General features: G+C 37.4%; 1 protein-coding gene across 3 annotated transcripts in view; it reads right to left on the bottom strand.

The window, feature by feature from the left end:
• MOCOS (molybdenum cofactor sulfurase) overlaps positions 1–21,606 on the bottom strand; it is a 210,249-nt gene that overhangs the window by 80,574 nt on the left and 108,069 nt on the right. For all 3 annotated transcript variants that reach the window (XM_021528759.3, XM_077784950.1, XM_077784953.1), the window contains one exon: positions 7,019–7,095. In XM_021528759.3, the coding sequence (XP_021384434.1) occupies positions 7,019–7,095 (77 nt within the window). The remainder of the gene's footprint in view (positions 1–7,018; positions 7,096–21,606) is intronic.

The raw sequence follows: 21,606 nt of genomic DNA, 5'->3' as shown, positions 1-21,606 counted from the left end.
CACTGAAGGGAAAATACTCAGTTTGAAACTTCTGTGAAATGGAAGTGGAAGTTTGCCTACTTCAGTTGAAGAGCAGGGTAGAACCAGCTAAGTCACTAGTCCTTTCTGAAGACTACTTTTACATAGTCACAATAAAACTGGCATTAACTTAAAACTCAGTGACTCCCAATTTAGTTAAATATTGAATGTGTCTCCTGATATTTTCTCACTGAGTAAGGAGACTCAAGAAAGGCTAAGCTTATACATTAACATTCTGGACAGAAATTTTGAGTGTAGAGTCTTCTGGAAAAATATTTTTATCATTTCAATCCTAACTTTATGAAAACAAGCAGCTCTTCTTACTTCCAACAGAGAACTTCTTTATTAAATATTTTTGCCTCAATCTAAAAAAAAACATTATATGGAAAAAAAAAATTTGTTTCAGGCTGAAATAGTGCAACGCATGGTAGAATAATTATGTCCCTGATGCAAAACATTCAGAGGTTCTCATATTTTCTTTACATCTATATGTTATTTGGCAATAGTCTTATTTGCAAAAGCAGAGCTTCTAAGCAAAGAAGCAAAGAAACTAAGATTAGTTTCTCGTAATTGGCACTTGCCGTTAACATACAGCATGATTTTCTGATTAATAATGAAAAAAAAAAGATCTCAAAAGGCACAGATCAGCTGGAAAAGCATCTGCTTAAAATACACACACATAATTAGGAGAGGACGTCAAACAGACTTGATTACATATTTCATGGGTATGTGTCAAAGAGTGTAAAGCATTTGACTTAACCCCAGGGTGACTTCAAGAGGATTTACTCTGTCTAGTGTTTGTGATTAGCACCATATAATCTGGATCTGCTGAACAAGTGGAGTTTTACATGATATGCAAATTTCATTTCGCTTTAATTTAGCCCCTTTGGATTTAGCATAAAATCTCTGTGTTGCATGAAGAGATGAAACAGCTGGATCCAGTTAGCTGGGAAATTAAAAATGTACTAAATGAAATAAGGTAATCCTTGCCATGGTAGCCAGCACACACTAGAGTGGGACCCTGAGATCTCTGAGGGGCGGCTGAAGGGAGCACCATACGTTTACCACAAACATCAAAACACTGATCATTCTCTAGTCCCAGCGTGTTCTAATTTTTCATAAAACTGAATTATTTCACCACCATGTCAAGGTTCATTTTCCAGGTGCATGTTAGTAAGACAATAGTTCACCTTATCAGTAAAGGAAATTAGTATCCACTAGGTAACATTTTATTTCCTTGTTAGTATATCAAGATGTAGGAAAAAAATAATTAGTAATACATCACCCTGTTTAAAATAAAATTTAATTTATTTATTTGTAATTTTATTTGCCATTTCCCTTCCAGGTTTTAGCTGGAAATATGCAGAGACAATTCTTGAATATTTCAAATGCATGCTTTAAGAACACAGCTGAACAAGACCTTTTTTTTTCCCCATTTCAAAAGGGCATTCTAAGAATAACAAGGTCTCTCACCTAATCTATCACTTGAGGCATCAAAAAGTCTTTGGAAGATCTGCACCCAAGTCTAAAAGCTGTCACTTCTGTTCTCCTTTGAAAAAGATGGTTTCATCACACTTTATCTCTTAGCAGTGATAATGACAACTTTGTAATGAAAATGACAAGTCCTTCAGGTCCTAACTGTATCTGACACAGAAAATTATATTGGGAAAAAGTTATTACAGACAGTAAGTGCTTCTTATCCAAGATATCCCTTGGCCATATGTAGGCAATGCTGCATCATTGCACTGCAATGAGATCTGTTTCATTACACTTGACTGCTGCTAATATTCCTATGGCTTTTATTGAAGACTTGCTCTTATTGTCTCTCAATGGGGGGTACAGCAATTTCTCCTGCTTTATTTCCTGGAAGTGATGGACTTCACCATGCGACCTTAGGCAGAACTGGGAACAGATTTTGTATCTATGGTATAAAAAGTAGCCCCCACATATTAATCCAAACTTGCCTTCCAAACACATTGTATGTGCTTGGCTGCACTTCCAGGCAGTTGCACAAGACTGCCTCATCTCCTTGCTCTTTTTGTAATATGTCTCTGTAATTGTTTTAATTTAATCCATAACCATTAGTAAATGCACACTCACTTAAGCTTGTTCTTCCTAATAAATTAACCACAGTCCCAACAATGGCTTACTTTCCTCCTAATCTGCTATAACCAGTCATTTGAAAATGAAAACCACCACAGACTTCTGAAATCAGCTGTACACACACATTCTTTACAAAACACATTTTTTTTACCATAACAGGCACATTTGCACCCTGGAATCAGAATTTTTTTTTTTTGCTTTTGCAGGATAGTTTGCTGTCAGACTGTGAGCCTTTCCCCCTCAGAGAAAGTGACATCTACCTGTTGAAGCATGAAATATATGTTGGAAAACAGAAATCACTCCTAGAGTAATGGACAGATAAAGGTTTCACAAATAGAAAATCTCCCTTCACGCTCCTCAGGGTTCTTCCAGAACATTTCCTGTTATGATTTACTGGCTTATTTCAGCCACAGGAAATGTAGAACCTGCCCTGCTCAAAAGAAGCTGCAGATCTAAGGGAAGCAAAAAAAAAATCCTAAAACACTATTTCCACCTTAAGTAATCTGGTAGTTCAGCTTTCTAGTCCCAAAGGGATCATTAGCAAGTAAGTTATATAAAATTAAAGAAATGCCCTATACCACGCTAAACTAATCATCTAAGCTCCTTTAATAGACAAAGAAAAGAGCTGATATTGCTGTCTTTAAATCCTCTCACTCTAAATTTAAAAAAAATTCAGAGGGATCAAGCTGGTGAAGTCACTGTCTGTTCCACGGATTTCAGCGGGAATCAAAATGGTAGCTCAGACATCAGTGTTTTCAGCAAGATAAGGTAAATGCCATCCAGAGGTTAAATGCAGATCTGAAAATATATTTGGTTACCTAACTCACTGTTCCCCTTAAGATTAGTATTTATGTGATTTAATAAATGTTAAGTAAATTTTATTACCAAGGAAAGGAACTCAAGTATCCCAATTCCTCACCTATCTCCCAAGCCATTATATTAGACTTTTCATGGCCCCACTGACTTCAATGGAAGCATTCAGCAGTGTCCACACAGATGAAACACAAGTGAGAGTCCTCAGAGTGAAACACAATCTCATGTTGCAAATCTAAAAGAGAACAAGTGCAGGTAATTCCTCTGTAGAGGTTCTGACTCATCAGCAGGCCATGGCTGTTTTACAGCAACCATCTGATATAAGGCAGGAAAACCACCTTTCTTATATAATCTCACATGTAGAAAGAAAGATACACACACTTAGAAATATTTAGACTGCACAGTTGATATTCACATTAGTGAACCCCCAAATCCATTAAAACTATGAATGAAAGCAGTACTAAGGATGAAAGCAGTAAAATACACAAGCAAAGTGGTCCAAGTTTAGGTGATGTGACCAGACAAGAGTAGGATGAAGCCACAAACACTACCCAAAAGAAATCCCAGTAATCCCTGATAATTTTAGGAGAACATTGTTTTTGTCTGCCCCCTAAATTGGATGTCTTATAAAACCTTAAGTGTTTAAACACAACACACTTGAGAACCTGTGCAGTACTATTAAATGCAGGTTGACAAATATCACATCACTGTCTGAAACCAGTCCTTGATGGAGAAGAGCAAAACAAAACAAAAGTTCCAGAGATCAAGTTAAAAAACTAAGTTACCATCACCATTTAACATCCTGCACTACATTTTGCTTTGGCTGTTTTGTGGTACAATTGTCTTGATGAAGGCCAAAATAACCTTTACTCTGTAACAACCAATCAAGCATCTGGTGAATTAGAAACAACTTTCAATTCATCATCCTTAGGAGACTTAGTCTGCATTTTAAAATTCCTTCCCATACACATTATACTTTCTTCTGAAGTGAATGAATGTTTCCTGAAGAGACATTATAATCAAAGTAAACCTTGTAACAATAAGGCACAAATTATGTACCTTGGTTTCATTTTTAAAGCAGATGAAAATTTACTAATAAAAATACATACCACAAACCGTGAGTTTAAAAATCATATACATGTAAGACCTCTGGGAATGGTTTAAATACACATTCACATCATTATGCAATTCCGGCAGGAAATACGACTTGTTCTAAATGGAAGTTGAGACCAATCAAGGATGTATTTGGATGGTATCAGTCAGAAACTGGTTTGATGTTTCACAACACTAACACCAAAACTCTGAGTTACTTTCTATTAGTGATTTTCTTTCCCATCTTCAATAATTACACCAGAATAATCCAGCTACAGCATATCCCCAGAGAACTTCAGCAGTGCTTTTATTACACATTAGGACATGATTAATAACCACTAGGCTACTAGTTGTTACTCTAGGCTACTTCCAGCCCAGAATGAGAATCACTGTTTGTGTTTGGAGAGTGCAAAGCAAGTATACTCCAGTAGCTACAGCAAAGTGAGATTTGAAAGTGATTCACATTTGACAGTGCATTTTGCTACTGAAAACTCTGACAGTTGAAGTGGAAGAAATATGCATAAAGAGGCTTAAAACAAATCTGCAGTTCTGGATTATGAAGTGCTTCTACAGGATACAATGGCTTTGTTGTATACACCCAAGTGCTAATAATCTCTGTTCAAAGGGAACACTGTGCCTTTGACAGAAATTAAATAACCTGCAAAACACCATGTTGTCAATGATATTCTGGGGAGAAAAGGATGGTGAGAGGAAATGGCAACTGCAAATCCCTGAATCTCTTGTTGCATCAGCTGTGCCAGGAACATTCAATGCCTACACAAATTGACGAGCAGGGCCCCCAAAACCTTTGTCTCACAGCCAGCACAGAAGAGCCAAGAGACCTGATCGGGCTGAGCCACTCTTCACATCAGCTTTGAAAAGCTGACACATAAAAATGCATTTTATGATGGAAAAAAAAAAATCCAAACGTTATCGTAGTTGGGCTATGTTCTACTATCAACTTTGAATGGCTTTTTAAATTTCCCTTCTCTATGATTAAATTCTAATTAATAAAAACACATCACATGGAAATTTTTCTAATTACATGCACATACATGTAAGCATAATCACAAAAGTTTTAGCATGAACATGTTGAAAGATCCTACTTACCTGGAACAAAAGCTTAATTCACTTCTGGTCATGGATAATGGTATGGGACCAGCCCAACTTTGCAGAAAATTCTTGGATCATGTGGTGATTAAAATCCTTTACAGAATTCCATTTTTTCTTCCACTATGGATTTCTCCAGTCTCTTATATCTGTAAAGTGGCAGTGCTGGTGCTTCTGCTTTTCAACGTGGCGCTCCAGAATTTGACTAGAGACTACTAAAGTACCTAGACTACACCAGCAATGCTCAAGTTTTAAAATTACAGTATTTGTCAAAACCATTTTTTATTTAATTTTCAATTTTCCCCTCCATATAGGTTTCTTCCTATTTGCTCTTTCAGTCTATGTTTTCCCATCTTTCTGCATTTTAGCACTGTGGGAAAAAATGTTTTAAAATTTTAAAAATAGAAATATTCCTAATTTTTTGATTTTCATTCTTTATAAAAGAATTTTAAGTATGGAAATTTGAACCAGTTCATATTTTTGACAACTGGAAGATCTCATTTCTTCGTGCTTCGCTTCTACCATGTTAGATACTATCTATCTAAATGATACCCGCTTTATTCAGATTCTGGGCTGAGTGCTCCCCTCAGTCTAGTATTATGAGATTTTTCAATTGTTTGGCTAAAATATGTACCAATAACAGGTTAAGATGGATGAGAAATGCAATAGAGGATGTGCTATCATAAAATCTCACATTCATGGCAGGCAATGCTCCTACACATTAAACCAAAGCCCTCTTTAAAAGTGAATGTGTTTTTTTAAGTTGTACATTTTTGAGAAGCATTCTGTACTACAAGAACATATACTAAAGGCTGGTGACTGATCCCTGGTCTCCATGTTGAGCAACATAAAATAAAACATCCTTACTTGCTGGACATAGTCAGATTATTGATGTGTATGAAAACTGCTATTGATTTCCACATGAACAAGACCAGAAGCATCTAATGCAATACTTCTCACAGAAGCCTTGCACTGGGAGGAAGAAGAAACCAGAACCCTTCAAACAAATCATGACAATAAACCTCCACAGACACTTGCTGGAATTACACTAAGCTGAAAAGTTCATAGCCAATGTCTCTCTGGACTCAGGCATCTTTTACATCATGATGCACTTTACGACTTTATATAGGAAATAGAAGAGTGCCCTGGAGAAGGAAGGTTCAGACATCATGCATTAAGTAATACACATACCTGATCAAGAAACCCATTTCAGGAACATCCTTTGTTAACCTGGCATATCCCACATGTGGAAACACGCCATGGTACATCTGCACAGCCCGTGGTGCAAGCTTCCCTGGTGTCAATTGCCCTTTTCAGGAGAGTCCCTGCCCCATGGCAGCAAGCACTGAGAGACTGTGCTTTTGAGGTGCTGAGCCAGACAAGCAGCAGTCTTTGGAATGTGCCTTCTTATGGCATATGAGTATCACTCTTCACATACAGGTTCTAGCTTGAAGATCGGTTGAAGTTTTATTTGGGACTTCAGCATTAGCTCCATGTCAAGGGCTTCAAAGGTTGCCTCAAACAGTGAGGGTCACTCAGCTACTTTCTAGTGTTACTTTCCTATTGCATCTTTGTGAGTGTGAGTCAGATGAGAAGTGCTCTGTGTACTCAAGTCTGGCATATCTAGAACCAGTCTGGACCATTTTTTTTCTTTCAAACCAGGCTGGAATAATCCACTAGGGAGCATGTGAATAAGCCAGTTACACTGGCTTATTCACATCAGACAGTTACACTGGCTTATTACTCATCTTCACAATGATGAACATATGTAGTACAACTAGAAAGGAAAATTAAGCTAGAGCCATAAGAAATATGATCAGACCTGTACCCTGAACATAAATCCAGAACTGCAGTCTTCAGTATTAGAGTTATATTAACTGACCTGTGAGTTTTTCCAGAACATCAAATCCATGCTTCAGAGCAATGATATCAAGAAAAGAGACAGTACCATCTTCAAACCTAAAGAATGGAATAAATGAGCACAGTAAATAAAACATGCAGCTATGGTACCAATTTTAAATCTATTTTAAGAGTTACTGTTTTTATATTCAGTGAATCTAATTTGCAGACTGGGAATCCCTTAGGGATTCAACTCTCTGTCTTCTCTCAGTCTCCTGTGACAGAAAAATATGTTCTTCAAAGCAATAGAGGTTCACATAAACAGTAGCACATAGAAAGGTATCATTTTATCCTACACAGAGTAACTATGTACTAACCTACATTGAAGTAATGGTTAACAGTTATGTGTCATGAGCTAATGTCACAAGGTCCTAAGTTACCTTCTGAGAATTTAGGGAATAGGTGAGAAGACAGGTGGAGACTTGTGTCCATCCCCCCACCCCCCAATGTAATTACACAGTTGAGTTAGAAGGCTCCAGTAATCTGGTGCAAAGAGGAATCCCACAAAGAGATCACTAACAAATCTCCCTCTATGTGATTCTCCTGGAAATTAATTTTTAACTGATCTGCAACAAGAGCATTATGCAAGGATGGGGAGAGGGGGTGCATCCCCTACCATAATCTTTTAAAGGAAACACCAAATAGAAGCAAAACCACTGCACTGCTGCAGCCATTCCACAGTCCAAGAGGAGAAAGTGAAGCTCCAAGGTGAGAATGGACTCAGGAATTGATGCACAAAAGTATTCAAGGGACCAGAAGGGACGTTAGGGAAGCATCAAAATGTTTTATTTAGGCTTAGTGTGTACCACAGTCCACAAGAATTTTTAAGGAGATATCATTCATTTTGCTTCACCACAAAGAAGAATGCAGAATAATGCAACTAATGAAGTCAGAACTGTACAGAACTCAATACTTTGCAAGGATGAACCTGGGGTCACAGAAAGTCTCTCAGGAAGGAGCTATGCCCAAAACTGTAACAGTTAATGCTGGAAATGAACCCACTCCAAATCTCATGGTTCAAATTTAATTTTAAAACTCTAAGCATGAGGATGAGAACTCCAGAGGGACCTGGTGTTCCTTGGATCTTTCTCAGAAAGATCAGATGATATCTACATTGAAGAATTAGTGGACAGGTGGAACATAAGACACACACTCTTGGGCAAAAATACTTTAAATACATGTATTTAGGCCCAAAAATAGAGAATTACATTTTTTTCTCCTGGATGCATAATTTTTAATAATGCATGTTAAAAGCTTTTGGTGCCACAATTAAGTATGTCGTGTTAAAAGGCTCAAAGTTTAAAAATGCCACATATCAAATGCTTTTTCTTTAATAAAACAAACATTAGTAGAATAAAATAATAGCTCTCATTTCTATCATAACTTTTCCTACTTCTTATTTTATTTTAGATAGTTATCAAATATTTTCAACACTGCAAGTAGCATCATCAGGTGAAAAACATACTAACCTTCCAAAAACCTTTGGTAAAGGTCCACACAAAAGAAAAATGAAAGAATATTGTGTATATATGAAAATATATTCAGCTGCAATGAAAGAAGATAGAGGCAGAAAATAATTATAAACTAAACAATATGATAAAAGTGGTGCACTGCTACAAGGATGAATGGTCCAAAAGAGACCACTTATGTTCACATATTTTAACATAGCACAGGCCAAAGAATCCATCCTAGAAATTCCTGAATCTTCCCAACTAATTATTAATAATTGATCTTGAACTTTAGAGGAAAATTCTTGCTGTTTGTCGGTTATGAAATGCAAAATGGCCACTTGTGATTAGAAAGAGACCTAACACCAGGAATATTTTCGCAGTGACCTGTGGACCAGCATCTGAGGGAAGCATTACTCTATCAAAAAAGCCATAAAAAATGTGGGAGGATGAGGAAGAAAAGATAAGGCAGAGGCTAACAGTTGTTTCAGAATTGAATACAGGAACCTTTTGCACTGGTTGCAGAAAAGGTCACAGCGGTCCCACATGTCTGCCAAGGAGCGATTACAGAGAGGATCTGTGAGGACGAACTGACCTGCTCTGCTCAGTTACTCACAGTGGTCAGCAAAGCAAACATTGGGAACTGGACCAGAGCAGAGACTGGCACTGAGCCCATCAAGGAGACCGCACAATCCCAAACAACTATATCACTATGATACTGATAAAAGCACTTGAAAGGGCAAGAAAGGTGCCAGCCTAGATCATCAAAGACATCTGAGTCCTACTCATAGCAAATGGGGAGGCAATTATATTTCTGTTTATCAGATTTGATTATTAAGTAAGCAGACAACTGCAGTACATCCAATGCAACACAATAGGAAATGTGCATAGACCATGTCACTCTTCTAAGATTGTAAATATTTTTATGAAAATAGTTCAGAGATTAGGAATCTTCACTCTAAAAAAAAAAAAAAATATGCAAGTAAACAGAGCTGTGGGCTTTTGGTCAAACCTTATGCCCCAGAACAGGCCAATTGTGGCATGATATGCATCCTGCATTCAGTCTTTCTATATCACAAAAAAATTACCTCTTGGGAGCTCCATGGCAAGAATCAGAAGCCACAAAAGATATTTAAAATAATTCTAAAAATATCTGCTCAAAGATATGGGCAAGTCTCTCTCCAATTTAGACATGAACTATTTTGCAACATTCCACTCTTCTATTTTGTTTGTTCATATGGCCCCCTCTATTCCTACATTATCCACTTCCCTGTTCTGATTAACAAAGCACAAATATATTGTTATTCATGCAATATACATATTTACACTACTTCCTGTGCATATGACTCTCATATATCCTTCAGATTTAGTGAATACCTGGTGTTCAGCTTCATGACAAAATTTTCAGGAATAATGCATCAATTCTGATATTTAGCACATTAAGCCTTAAGTGCTATAGCAATAGTGCCATGGCAAAACATGATGCTATGAAGGACAGCTATTCCCTTCTTGGGGCACAAAGAGCTCTGCTTCAGAATATTTAACCATATTTGAGATGGAGAGGAAACATGCTCCTTGAATTGCAAAACTTTGGCTTCAATGCCTATTTTTCTGTTTGGTGCAATTGATGCTTCAAATAAACTGTTTCCCCACTCGGTGGCAGTTGCAGTATTAGAATAATCAGTTCAGGATGAAGTTCATTTGAATGCTGGTCTAGAAGCCACTTCCTGAAGTAATCAAGATTTTGCAGCTGATGATGTATAAAGGATACTTACAAAGGCTAATACTGAGGAATACCAACCCAAGGAACAAGAAGCTTACCTCTCTTATCTAGTTCTTATTATAATTGATCTCACTTAATCATGTCTGGGATGAGCTCAGTTGCTTAGCTGATTGTGTTTGTGAAGCACTAATAGCATTTCACATCCAATTGCTATCTGACAAACTGACTAAGCAACTCGTGGCATAACAAAGAACAGAGCTGCGTGCCTAACATCTGTCCAGGAGTTAATGAAGCTGATGAGCTGCTCTCCCTTTCTAAGTCACATGAAAACTGCTTTTAGAAGCAAAAATTTTTGAGTCACAAGAGAAAAGTATTGCTTTACAGTGAGAAGTCCTGCCTTTAGGATCTTCCTAGGGATGGAGATGGGCTAGTCTTTCTTTGAATCTTTATTCAACTGGTTCTTACAACACTTCTCTGTTACACTTCTGCATATAAATGCTATTTTCTAAAGTCACCATCCCACATTTCAGGGCAACTGAAAAAGAAGGAAACTGTGACATCTTGGTCAGTTTCAATTCATCCTGCCCTTAGACAGGTCACCTTTACACAGAAATATGATGACAAGAATACTGGCCTGGACAGATGTGATTGGAAATAAAGTGCTGAAAAACTAAAAAAACCCCTTCATCTTTGAAAATAGGAGTTAGAGGAAATTTGGTGGAAGGCAAAAAATATTACCCTTGAGACAGCACTGACTTAAGTCAAGACCTCAGAAATTTCCTCAAGACCAATCAACCAGTGCTGAGGTGGTGAAATAACTTTCATAATATAAGCTATTCTGCATATAAAAAGTAAACAAGGGATGCCTTTTAGGAGTTTTGGGTGGAAGCATCTGCTGTTGGATTGGGAATGCTAACTTGTTTAGGAGGCAGATGAGTGATTGAGTTGTTTGAGGGGTTTTTTTGTTTGGGGTTTTTTGTTCAATTCATTTGTGCAGATAAAGCAAACCCAGATGCAGAGAAATTCTATCTGTGCACAGAATCACAGATTCATAGTATTCTATGAATAGTTAGAGGGAATCCCATGTTAGAGGGAACCTCAAGAATCATCTGGTCCAACCTTTCTTTGCAAAAACACGGTCTAGACAAGATGGCACATCCTGTGCAGCTAAATGTTAAAAGTGTGCAATCCACCACTTCCCTGAGCAGATTATTCCAATGACTGATTGCATTAGGAATGTCCAGTAAGAATCTCCTAAGGAGTAACTTGTACCCATTACCCCCCATATGACTCCTTGAATAAAAAGAAATCTTCTTTGTAGCCTTTCTATCTTTGTAGCCACCCTTTAAATACTGGAATATGGTGGTAAGGTTTCCCTTCTAAAATCTAAACCACTAGTCTTACTAGTCACTTTCAGCATGCTCAGCAAGATTCCAAATTCCATAATATTGTGATCATAAAACCATTGCTAACTGAGATATAAATGAAAGCAGTTTTTTCTTGGTTTGCGTGTAGCAGATCAAGCAGTGTCTCTTTCCTGGCAGGTACAGCTAACATATGTGTCAGAAATGGTTCTCCACACATTTCTAAAACTTGATAAATTAGATGTTAGCTATTGTTTGTTCTTCCAATAAATGTTTAGGGTGTTGAAGTCACCCATAAGAACAGGGTTCTTGGTGATTTGAAGCTTGCTTAGGTGACCCAAATATTGCTTTGTTGGCCTTACTGCCTTGGTTTGGAGGTCAATAGCAGGTGCCTCGTGTAAGATCCTCCTTGGAGATTATCCCTGTGTTCTCAGAGGCATCAGATGAGGCTTCTGTAATCACTGTACTTGACTTCGGTCCATTCAAGGCTCTCTTTTGTAACAACACATTTACACTCTTTAACTTAGAGTGTGACTCCTCCTCCTCTTCTTCCCTGCCTGTCTTTACAAAGGAGCCTTTAACTACCTACTCCAATCCTCTGCACACACCAGTTGTCTCACTGTGTTTAAGTTATTCCTGCAATATCATAACTTTCTGACTGGGCATGGAGCTCCAGTTCCTCCTGTCTGTTTCCCAGGCTGCATGCACTGATAAGTATACACCTGGTAGTTGGTGTTCTAGTTCTCACCTTGGGAGGCAGCTAAGGAACATTTCCATATGTGCAGTTCCTACCTAGAGCACAGGCCAGAGCACTGAAACTTTGATAAAAATCCCATCACAAGGTCAAAAATAATCCTGCTCATTTGAGAGCATTGCTGAGTCAATACAAAGTGCAACAAAGGAGCACAGGGGGAACATCACTGTCAGCCAGCTGCCACTCTCCCTTACACCAGGGTAATGACTCCATTTCGGTCAAATGAACAGAAGTCATCACCGAGTTTCTAAAGCAGGTAAAAGAGAAATCAAATCCACTGAGAATGCATATTTCTTGAATAAGCTGCTTTTCTCTTTTTTTTTTTCTTTTTTTTAAACACTCCTCAAGAGTGGAGCTGCCCTTTGAAGTGAGATGTTACATGAGTTCCTTTCATCTTTTCAATTCATTTATTTTCATCTAATTAAAAAATACAACAATACAGAGAGGTTCTTGGTATGCATTTAAAAGTAGTTCATTCAGATGCTATTTTTCAGCTCTTAGAGATAATCCACATCACCACCACATGAAACATCTGTCCTGGCAAATTAAGTTTTTACATTCTATATATTTTCATGTTTATTCTAAAGTGACATTTTCTGGAATTACAACAGCACCGAGGGTATACAGTATGAAGTTCATGGCTGTATGAACAGACTGTTTTCAGGCATATTCATGTTCTTAGGTTAGTAATTGCCATCTCTGATATTATCAGGGGAACAGATTTTAATTGGTCTCACTGCTTTCCAACATCAAAACCCAACATTTGCAGAAGGACCAATATTTGTTTTGCTTTTCTTTGATTCAAAATATATCATTATTAGGCTATCCCAAACCTTTAGGGCCCTGCTCTGCTCTATAGAACTTCTAGCAACTCCTCCCAAGACAAAGTTCTCAGGTACTTTTCCAGGGTATTTGTCTATCTCCAGAGGACAGGATTCGCTTTGCCTGGCTTTGTCTTCCACAGGTGATACTCTTAATTTTTAGCAATTTGCTAGTTGACTGTATTAGTCACTTTCTTAACTGGGGGAAATCCTGGTCACATGAACACCAAGAGCTGAACTTTAAGGCAGCATCTCCCAAGACCAAGCATTTGTCTGTGGGCCTTTTGATCCTCTACTAATAAAACCTTTGGAACGTGATATGATCCACAAATGACTAACCTCTCTTACACACTCAATTTTGACTAAGTATCTTTGTTTCACACAGTGAATGCCATTGAAGCAAGTAAATAAAATTAGGAGGTAGCCTGTTGTTACAGACACATATGCTAACATTAAACCATTCTTTCATAATTATCTAACATTTGTGTAATTGTCTGCACAGGAGCATACTACAGAAAGCCAAGAATTTAAATGGTAGGAGAGCAGTAATAAATGTTAGACCTCTGAATAATACACCTATCTCACCACTTCAGCAACTCCTTTTTACTTCTGTAAGTGGTACATTACATAATCATGAACAGCGATTTTTTTCTTCATACAATGAGATCCAGTGCCCTAAAACCAGCCAATTGTGGAGGAGAAAATTGAATTAATAAATCAATCCAATTTTATTTTTCAAACATCTCTGTGCATCCCTCCCTTACATACAATCCTAGCTGGTAACTTTGTTCACTATATACATCTAGAAAAATCTTCCCCATTTACACTGAAAAGATTAGCAATCCCTAAGCCTGTTACTCAAATTGGTCTGAGCAACACACTGTGATTTTGTAGATTATCAGATCCTGAGAGCTCTGAAACAATGGATAAATTATATCTCAGGGATAACATACTCCCTGGTCAATCCCTACAAGGACCCTCCAAAGGAAAATAATGATAGAACTATTTTCTTTTTGCCCTACTACAAGTCACTGGTCACAAAACAACCAATGCACTGCATGTCACAGGCCAAAAGTTCCCTTCCAAATTCACAAAATGGGCCAATATATTTTCATTGTATTACTGTGGCAGAGGGGGAGAAACAAAAATAATCTTTCTCTTTTAAATTCCATTATACAAAGGGATACTTGCTTGAGGTATATTAAATTTAAGTCTTTAGGAACACGAGGCCTGCTAGTTAACTACCCTCAAAGAATAATATGTTCAACTATCAGCTTGTTAGCTAGCAATTTATACTCATTAATCTTGACTTGTAACCTATTAATGTCAACAAGAACCCCATTAAGGTGCAATTCAGTGTGAGCAGGCGTATTGCAAATGATTTCTGTATCTGTCTCAGTATTTAACATTTGATATGCATTATACTCCCATGATTATATATCAATAATCCAAACGTTCACACCTCTGCTTCCCATGGGAAAGTAATATCCACATATAACCCCAAGTAATAGTTAAAGTGAGCAATTTGTAAAGTGTATTTGCATAAACTGTTCACTGATCAGCTATGAGTAATGAATCATTAATAAAAATTCAAAGCCCCTTCTTTGATTATCTCCTTAAGAGGAAGAAAAGGATGAAATACATTCAGGAAGTAAATTTTTCACAGGCAAGAATCTGACCAGCTGTAATTATTTTTCTATATTCAGTATAAACAGATTTGTTTATTTCATGAAGATTGAGATGTAATCTTCCATCCTTAAACAGGTACATTTCAGATAAAGAATAACTTTGTAATTAATTGCTAAAGATTTAAATTGAAGTATCAGTTTAAAAATTGGCAGACAAAAAGGGATCCACTTGAACATGAATTCAGTCTTAAAAACCTACACCTAAAAATATCAGTGTCTAATGGTGCATGCCAGTGAGGCAGGCCCAGAGCAGTGACCTCAGATAAGGTTTGCAGTAACTTATCCTCAGATAATGGAGAAAAATCCCTATGAGTGCTTTCCAATGGGTGCTCTCCATTCTACACAAAGGTCTGTGCCTCGAAGAAGGGTTTGCTGCAATGCATGAACTTTATTTCCACTACAGATAAAAGTGAATTCAGCAAGACTTCTGAGCACTTTATCTCCTCAACTGGGGGGTGTGTTACTGATTGCTTATCAGTAATAGGTATGAGTGGGTATGTGAAAAGACTTCTCTGATGTCATCCAAAAAGCTTCTTTCTCTAGCAAAAAAACATCTTTCCAGGGGTAATTTTCACAGGCATATGTATACCCAAGATTAGCAGAATCATTGGGAGCTGTGAATTAGGACCATCACATTAAACCACTCTGTGTTGAGACACCATTTGGAAACTATGTGCTCTTCTTGCATGGCAACCCAAGAACTAACTTAAAGAACTCCAAATGTTGCTACTGCCTGTAAGATGGAGGCCCAATGTATGCTCATGAACGTGAGAGGTCTGGACAGGCCAATTGTACAAGATTTAACAGTGACACACTGAGTCCTGTGCTTGGGTCACAACAAACCCAGGCAGTGCTACAGGCTGGGGGCAGAGTGGCTGGAAAGTTGCCCAGTGGAACAGGGAGGGAGCAGGGATTGTTTAGCTTGGAGAAAAGGAGGTTTTGGGGGAACCTTACTGCTCTTTACAGCTTATCTGAAAGGAGGTTGTGGCCAGGTGGGGGTCAGTCTCTTCTCTCAAGTAACAAATGACAGGGCAAGAGGAAACAGCCTCAAGTTGCACAATGGGAGGTTTCAATTGGATATTAGGAAAAAATCTCGTCACTGAATGGGTTGTCAAGCTTTGGCACAGGCTACTCAGGGCAGTGGTAGAGTCACCATCCCTGGTATATATAAGCTGTCTAGATGTGGCATGGAGTGACATGGTTCAGTGGTGGACTTGAAGGTGCTGGACTAACTCAGATAAAGTACAAGCAGGAAATCATTTTCATTTTTATAAACTGGAATGAGTGTTAAGTGGATTTCAGAAGCTTTCATGAATGTGCTGAATATTTCATAGGTGTCAGCAAGAATATAATGTTATCAGTGTTTTTGTCTTTTACTTCTGATGTGAACATGAATGTATGTGAAATTATTGTAGTTGGTGGCATACACCAACTACAAGTACCAACAAGTGAGCACTAATCAGCTAAATTCAGTTTCATGTATGATACATGTAGAAACAACACTGTGTATCCAGAAAGGCTGGCAGCTTGACAGAACTGGCATTATTAAATTACTGCTATGAAACAGCTTAGGTTCAGAATAGGGTCTTATTAGCTAGTTTGCATTTTGAGACCCTTGTGGTAAAAGTAAAATCATCAAAGAAGAATGGCACAAGACAAACACAAGGAAGACTAGCTAATAAAACATTCTAAGGTATATGAGTAGTCTTTTTGTGCCTAGGGGAAACAATCAACTAAGACTTTCACAAGGAAATGCCCTTCTGCACCCCTTTTATGCTTGATAAAAAAAAAAATCATATAGTAAGGTCTGCTACAGCAAATCAGGTGCATCCTGGTAACTACCTGGTTTACTGCAAACTATTTTTCCACCTTGGGACTATAATATGCAGATTTCTTCCAATGCTTTTTTTATTTTTCAGCATTGCTGTGAGGCTTGCTAATACCTCATGCTACCTTGTAGTACCTCGGTGATGAAGACTGGGAAGTTGAAGAAGTAAGAAACTTTGCTTTCCAAGGACCAACTCTAACTGATTTTCCAAGCATGGACTGGGTATTGGGAGCTACCAAATTTCCAGAAAATTGAATTCACAACTGCAATACTGGATTAGCAAGTACTCCTAATTTCTCACTTTCAAGTAGTCTGCAGCTTATACTGCATAAAGCCAAGAACCCTTTACATGCAACTGCCTCTCCTCTTCAACAGGAGTGCAACGATGGAGACCCCAATGGAGGAATTTCATGTCCTCATATAATCAAAGCTGTCCTGGACCTGCATTGATAAGGTCAGCAACTGCAGGAAGTTCTGTAAATCCTCCAGTCATCCTAATCCAGAAGAAAGGATCATCTGAACTAACAATTCCTTCAAGAAGTCAGGAAAATTCTGGCATGTTACTGGGCATTGCTGATGCTTGCAGTAGGGAGCCCAGGGAGATGACTCCTCTCCCTGACTTTGACAGAAAAAAACATGAGTCATGCAGCTGAGGAAACAACAGGGTAAAGGAACAGCAGAGGGTTACGAGTGTGTGCATCAATAGAGAAATAAAAACTTTAATATTCATAGAAGCATTTGTTATGTAAGCAATATCATCCCAGCTATCACCCAAAGAGAAAACAGGATAATGAGTGGGTAAAAAAAGCAGAGATGTTTATACGCTAGGACAAAGTACATGGGCTACAAAGTGGAGGAATTAGAGCCACTCTAGGACACTACCTTATTAGTATGTGATAGAAAAATAACCACAACCAAAAGTCATGCTAAAAAAAACACAGATAAATATAGGAGAGACAGTGATGAAGAAAACGTTAATGTTTTAAATAGAAAATGCCTTTGGTGAGATGTTCAAGACAAGAAGGACTAGTTGGTGAGATTTTGCTATAGGCTATCTAGCTATGTAGGAAAAACAAAAGTTTTTGAGTCCAACACATACTTTTATATCACTCTCATAGAAATAAAATAACTTTAGTTTTTCTTCAAGCAAAACTAAGATAACAGAAATGGTCAGGTTCAATTATTGCTTAATATCAGAGCCAAACCCAAACAAAACTTTCTACAAATAAGATAATTACCTGAAAAATGGCTTTTACAAACAGTTATACAATACACAATAGGCAACTGATTGAAACTCTGGTCAGAGGAATTACAAGTTTATGTCATAGATGGAAAAATAACCTCAAATGAGATTTTGAATGTGACTGGAGCAAAATGAGACATTAATGAAGCTACTTGGCCAGGAAAACTAAACTGAAATCATCAAATACTTAGATAAAGAGGAGACTTAAAATTACTTGAAGTTGAGGTTAAAAAATATATGGATCCCAAAAGTATGAAAGAAATAAAAAAAATGAACTTTTAGAGAAAGCCTCCAGTCATAACCTGCACTAAAAACAACCCCTCTTATGAGAAATGTTAGTACTTCTTATTAATGATGACATGAAAGCAGAAGAAATACTGCTCAGGGAAGGAAGCTACTGCTGGAAAAACAGAAAGAACAGGGATAAAGTGAGAATTCCCAGGAGCCAAGCCCTGACAAAACAAACCTAACTGTACAGTGAACTATTTTTTATATACAAACAATTGAAAATATTAAGGATATATAATAACATATAAATATATCTTAAAAAAAAGGAATATAAATAAAAAGAAAAGTATTATGACTGTTATTCAAGAAACAAAGAGCTGGTGGAAAAGTCTGAAAACTACCTGAGTACTTGGACTCAGATTTTAAGAAGGACTGATGAAAAACAGGTCAGGAGAGGGTGACTCATGGCTGAAAGTGTATGGAAGTATCAAAATGGAAGTTATTGCAACTGGTGTGGAAACTAATTTCAAAGATTTTAATGTAGTTGAACACAGACAGACAGATGAACTATGTCCCAGAATTAAGAAAATGGCATGAAAAACTCCCTAAGACAAATAACACAGGTCAGTAAGCAAATTTTTCAAACCAAGAATGGAAACCAGAAAACACAGTGTTTCTACTGAAGAAAGGGAAACAAAAGTTATCCAGGGAACAACACATCTGTTAGCTTGAACTCAGTGTTATGTACATTCTGAAAACAAGTTCTGAATGAAAGTAGAATTAAATAAGTAAATAAAAGCATGCTCAAATGTATCATGGATTGTGCCAATGGAAAATCAATCCCAACCAGGCTGCCATTTAAAAAGCACATTATTTTTCTAGGCAAAGAAATTGCAGAACTAATTTATCTGGATTTCAGTAAAATACTACCTCTAGTGTCATATGACAAACTATTATAGAAAAAGAATATTAGAAGAGTGTAATAGTAGGCCAAGCAATTGTGCTGAAAGGGGTACTATTATGCTTGGAAAAGGTTTCCCATTTAATTCCTTGAGCACTGGCTTTGGGACAAGTATCTCTTTTAGTAGTCTCAGTCATGATCCTGGCATATAAGGTAGGAATGTGAAGATAAAATGGGCTGCTGAAGTGACAGTCTCCAGACTGTCAGTGCTGGAGATGAGGTTGTATAATGTATGCAGTAGGAAACAGATAGTGTTGAAAACCCTAAAAACAGAAATGAGATTAAATGTATAATATGCTATAATGTATGATAAGTACATCATCATGCATAAGCCCTATTATGCACTTAGGGATTACTGACATTAACTTCTGCCATGAACTGGAGGACTGTCATCCAAAATATTATATTTGCCAGTCTATCAGATCAGCTATCAGCCATCAGGATGACAAACAGGAAAATATGCTAGGACTTACAGATAGAAAAATAAGAACACCATTAATAAAGGCTTGATAAGATTTTCTGTGTAGGCTGTATATGACGAACAGAGAAAAAGGAAAGTGCATCTTAGACTGTTTGGTTCACTTAGTATGGAAAATTCAAATCTAAGTAGAACTGCTTGGTAGATCTAAAGCTGGAAAAGGTGGGTAATAACCAGGAAGGAAAAATAGCTACAGGACAAAATGCGGAGAAATGACCAAACTGACCACAAGGTAGTATAGAATGCAAATTGAAAGTTTGTGAACATCCAAGACATGAGATTATAGAACCATTTCCTAACATCCCAACATAAGAAGCAGGAACAAACCAAAACCAATATATGCTCCTTCCCCTGTCCCAAATGTATCTCTCTCATTCTGCACACAAGCTCAGTATAGAGGGGATCATACGGTGTGGGTGTCTTTCACCACAAATAGGTTGATTACATGACCCAGAAAGTTTTTTGCCCCCTCCAAGAATCCAAAAAACCAAAATGCCAAAGTAGCAACTCATTTTTACTTTCTGAAACTGCATATGAAAATAACACAAATGCACAAGTTTGTTACTTTGGGAACCCCTGAAAATCCTGGAGTCATCCCTCTTGATGATTTCTCTATGACCAAGTCAGTTCCATGTGACATGCAATTAGGGTGACACCACCTTGCTCAACATCAGTTGTGTAAGAGACTACTGAGACAAGAGCAAAAGAAATGCACATACTGACAGGGATTCTTTTCTTATAAATTTGTGTACAGATTCTACCAGTATGGTGTAGTGACTAGTTCCCTATGCTCCCATAAGGAGGGTCTCTGGTGATGGTAATGAGGAATAAACAGATCATTTTATTTAGATTGATCATCACAGAAGTAAAAGGTGATCTTGACAGCTGTATGATTTTATAAGATGATGTTAAGACAGTAAACATGGAAATACCCACCTCCATTGATGTTTCTTTTTCACTTAAGAGTACAGGAAATTTCTCTGCTTCAATCATACTAGACACAAAAGAATCACCAAGAAAGAAAAATTGTACAGTGACACTGTAATACAAAACACTCATTTCAAAAACTCAGCATGCACCAGTACAGCAAGTCGTATATTCCTTCTTATGAATAGAAACACTTTCAAAATTCAGCTCTCAATGGTCTATAATTCTCCTGGACAAAAATATATTAATTTTTTTGCAAATGCTATAGACAGTGTTGCTGTATGTATATGAGAAAATTTCTGCATGCAAGTGTCACCAAATTGCACTCACCACCAGAGAAAAATAGGTATGTTTTCTGTAAAAATACCACTGGAAAAAACATCTTCTCATAGTTCATTTACAACCAAAGTCTTAAGAAGATAGCAAAGAGAGCAAAAATTAATTCTTGAGTTGCCATGAACTCTGACTGATCCAATCGGGTGCTGTGATGGTGCACCACAGCACAATGGGAAGCAGCACAAAACATTACTGCCCTCAGCTTGGCTGCCAGACTCCCAAATTGCCCAGCACAAATGAAAAGAGTTTTCAACAGCAGAATGAGAGTTCCCCAAAGGCAGAAAATTCTGCAGTGAAAAATAAATGTGAATTTGGAGAGAAAAGGTACATAGAGCTGCCATTCAAAAATACAGTATACATTTTATAGAAAAATACAGGAAACTTAGTAGTGTGAAGGCTGAAATACCACCAGACAGTATGTTTGGTGGTCAGAGGGATCCCTGATTTAAAATTTAGTTCAACACTAGTCTTCTATGTAAGACAGCAGAAATCTGAAATGTCATATGTCACCTTAAAATGACATAAGCAGTAGGTCTCTGGAAAGTTTTGCTTTGAAAATGATTATTCACATAATTAATTCCAAATGTATTTCAGATTTTTAATCTCTTAATATATGTAGAAAACCCCATATAAAAACCTAATAAGACTGTCAGCCCATTCAGTATTTTGATGTATCAGCTATGCCTTCAGAAGACTTCTTTCCTACACCCTCCCTTCCCTGTGTATGTTAATGTTTGCTTTACTGGTTATAATTACTGAAAAAAATCCAGTT

Source organism: Lonchura striata, chromosome 1, assembly GCF_046129695.1.
Source record: "Lonchura striata isolate bLonStr1 chromosome 1, bLonStr1.mat, whole genome shotgun sequence".
In the NCBI taxonomy this organism is placed as follows: domain Eukaryota; kingdom Metazoa; phylum Chordata; class Aves; order Passeriformes; family Estrildidae; genus Lonchura; species Lonchura striata.
Note: the sequence above shows the minus strand (reverse complement) of the source record. Positions and strands in the feature narration are given on the sequence as shown.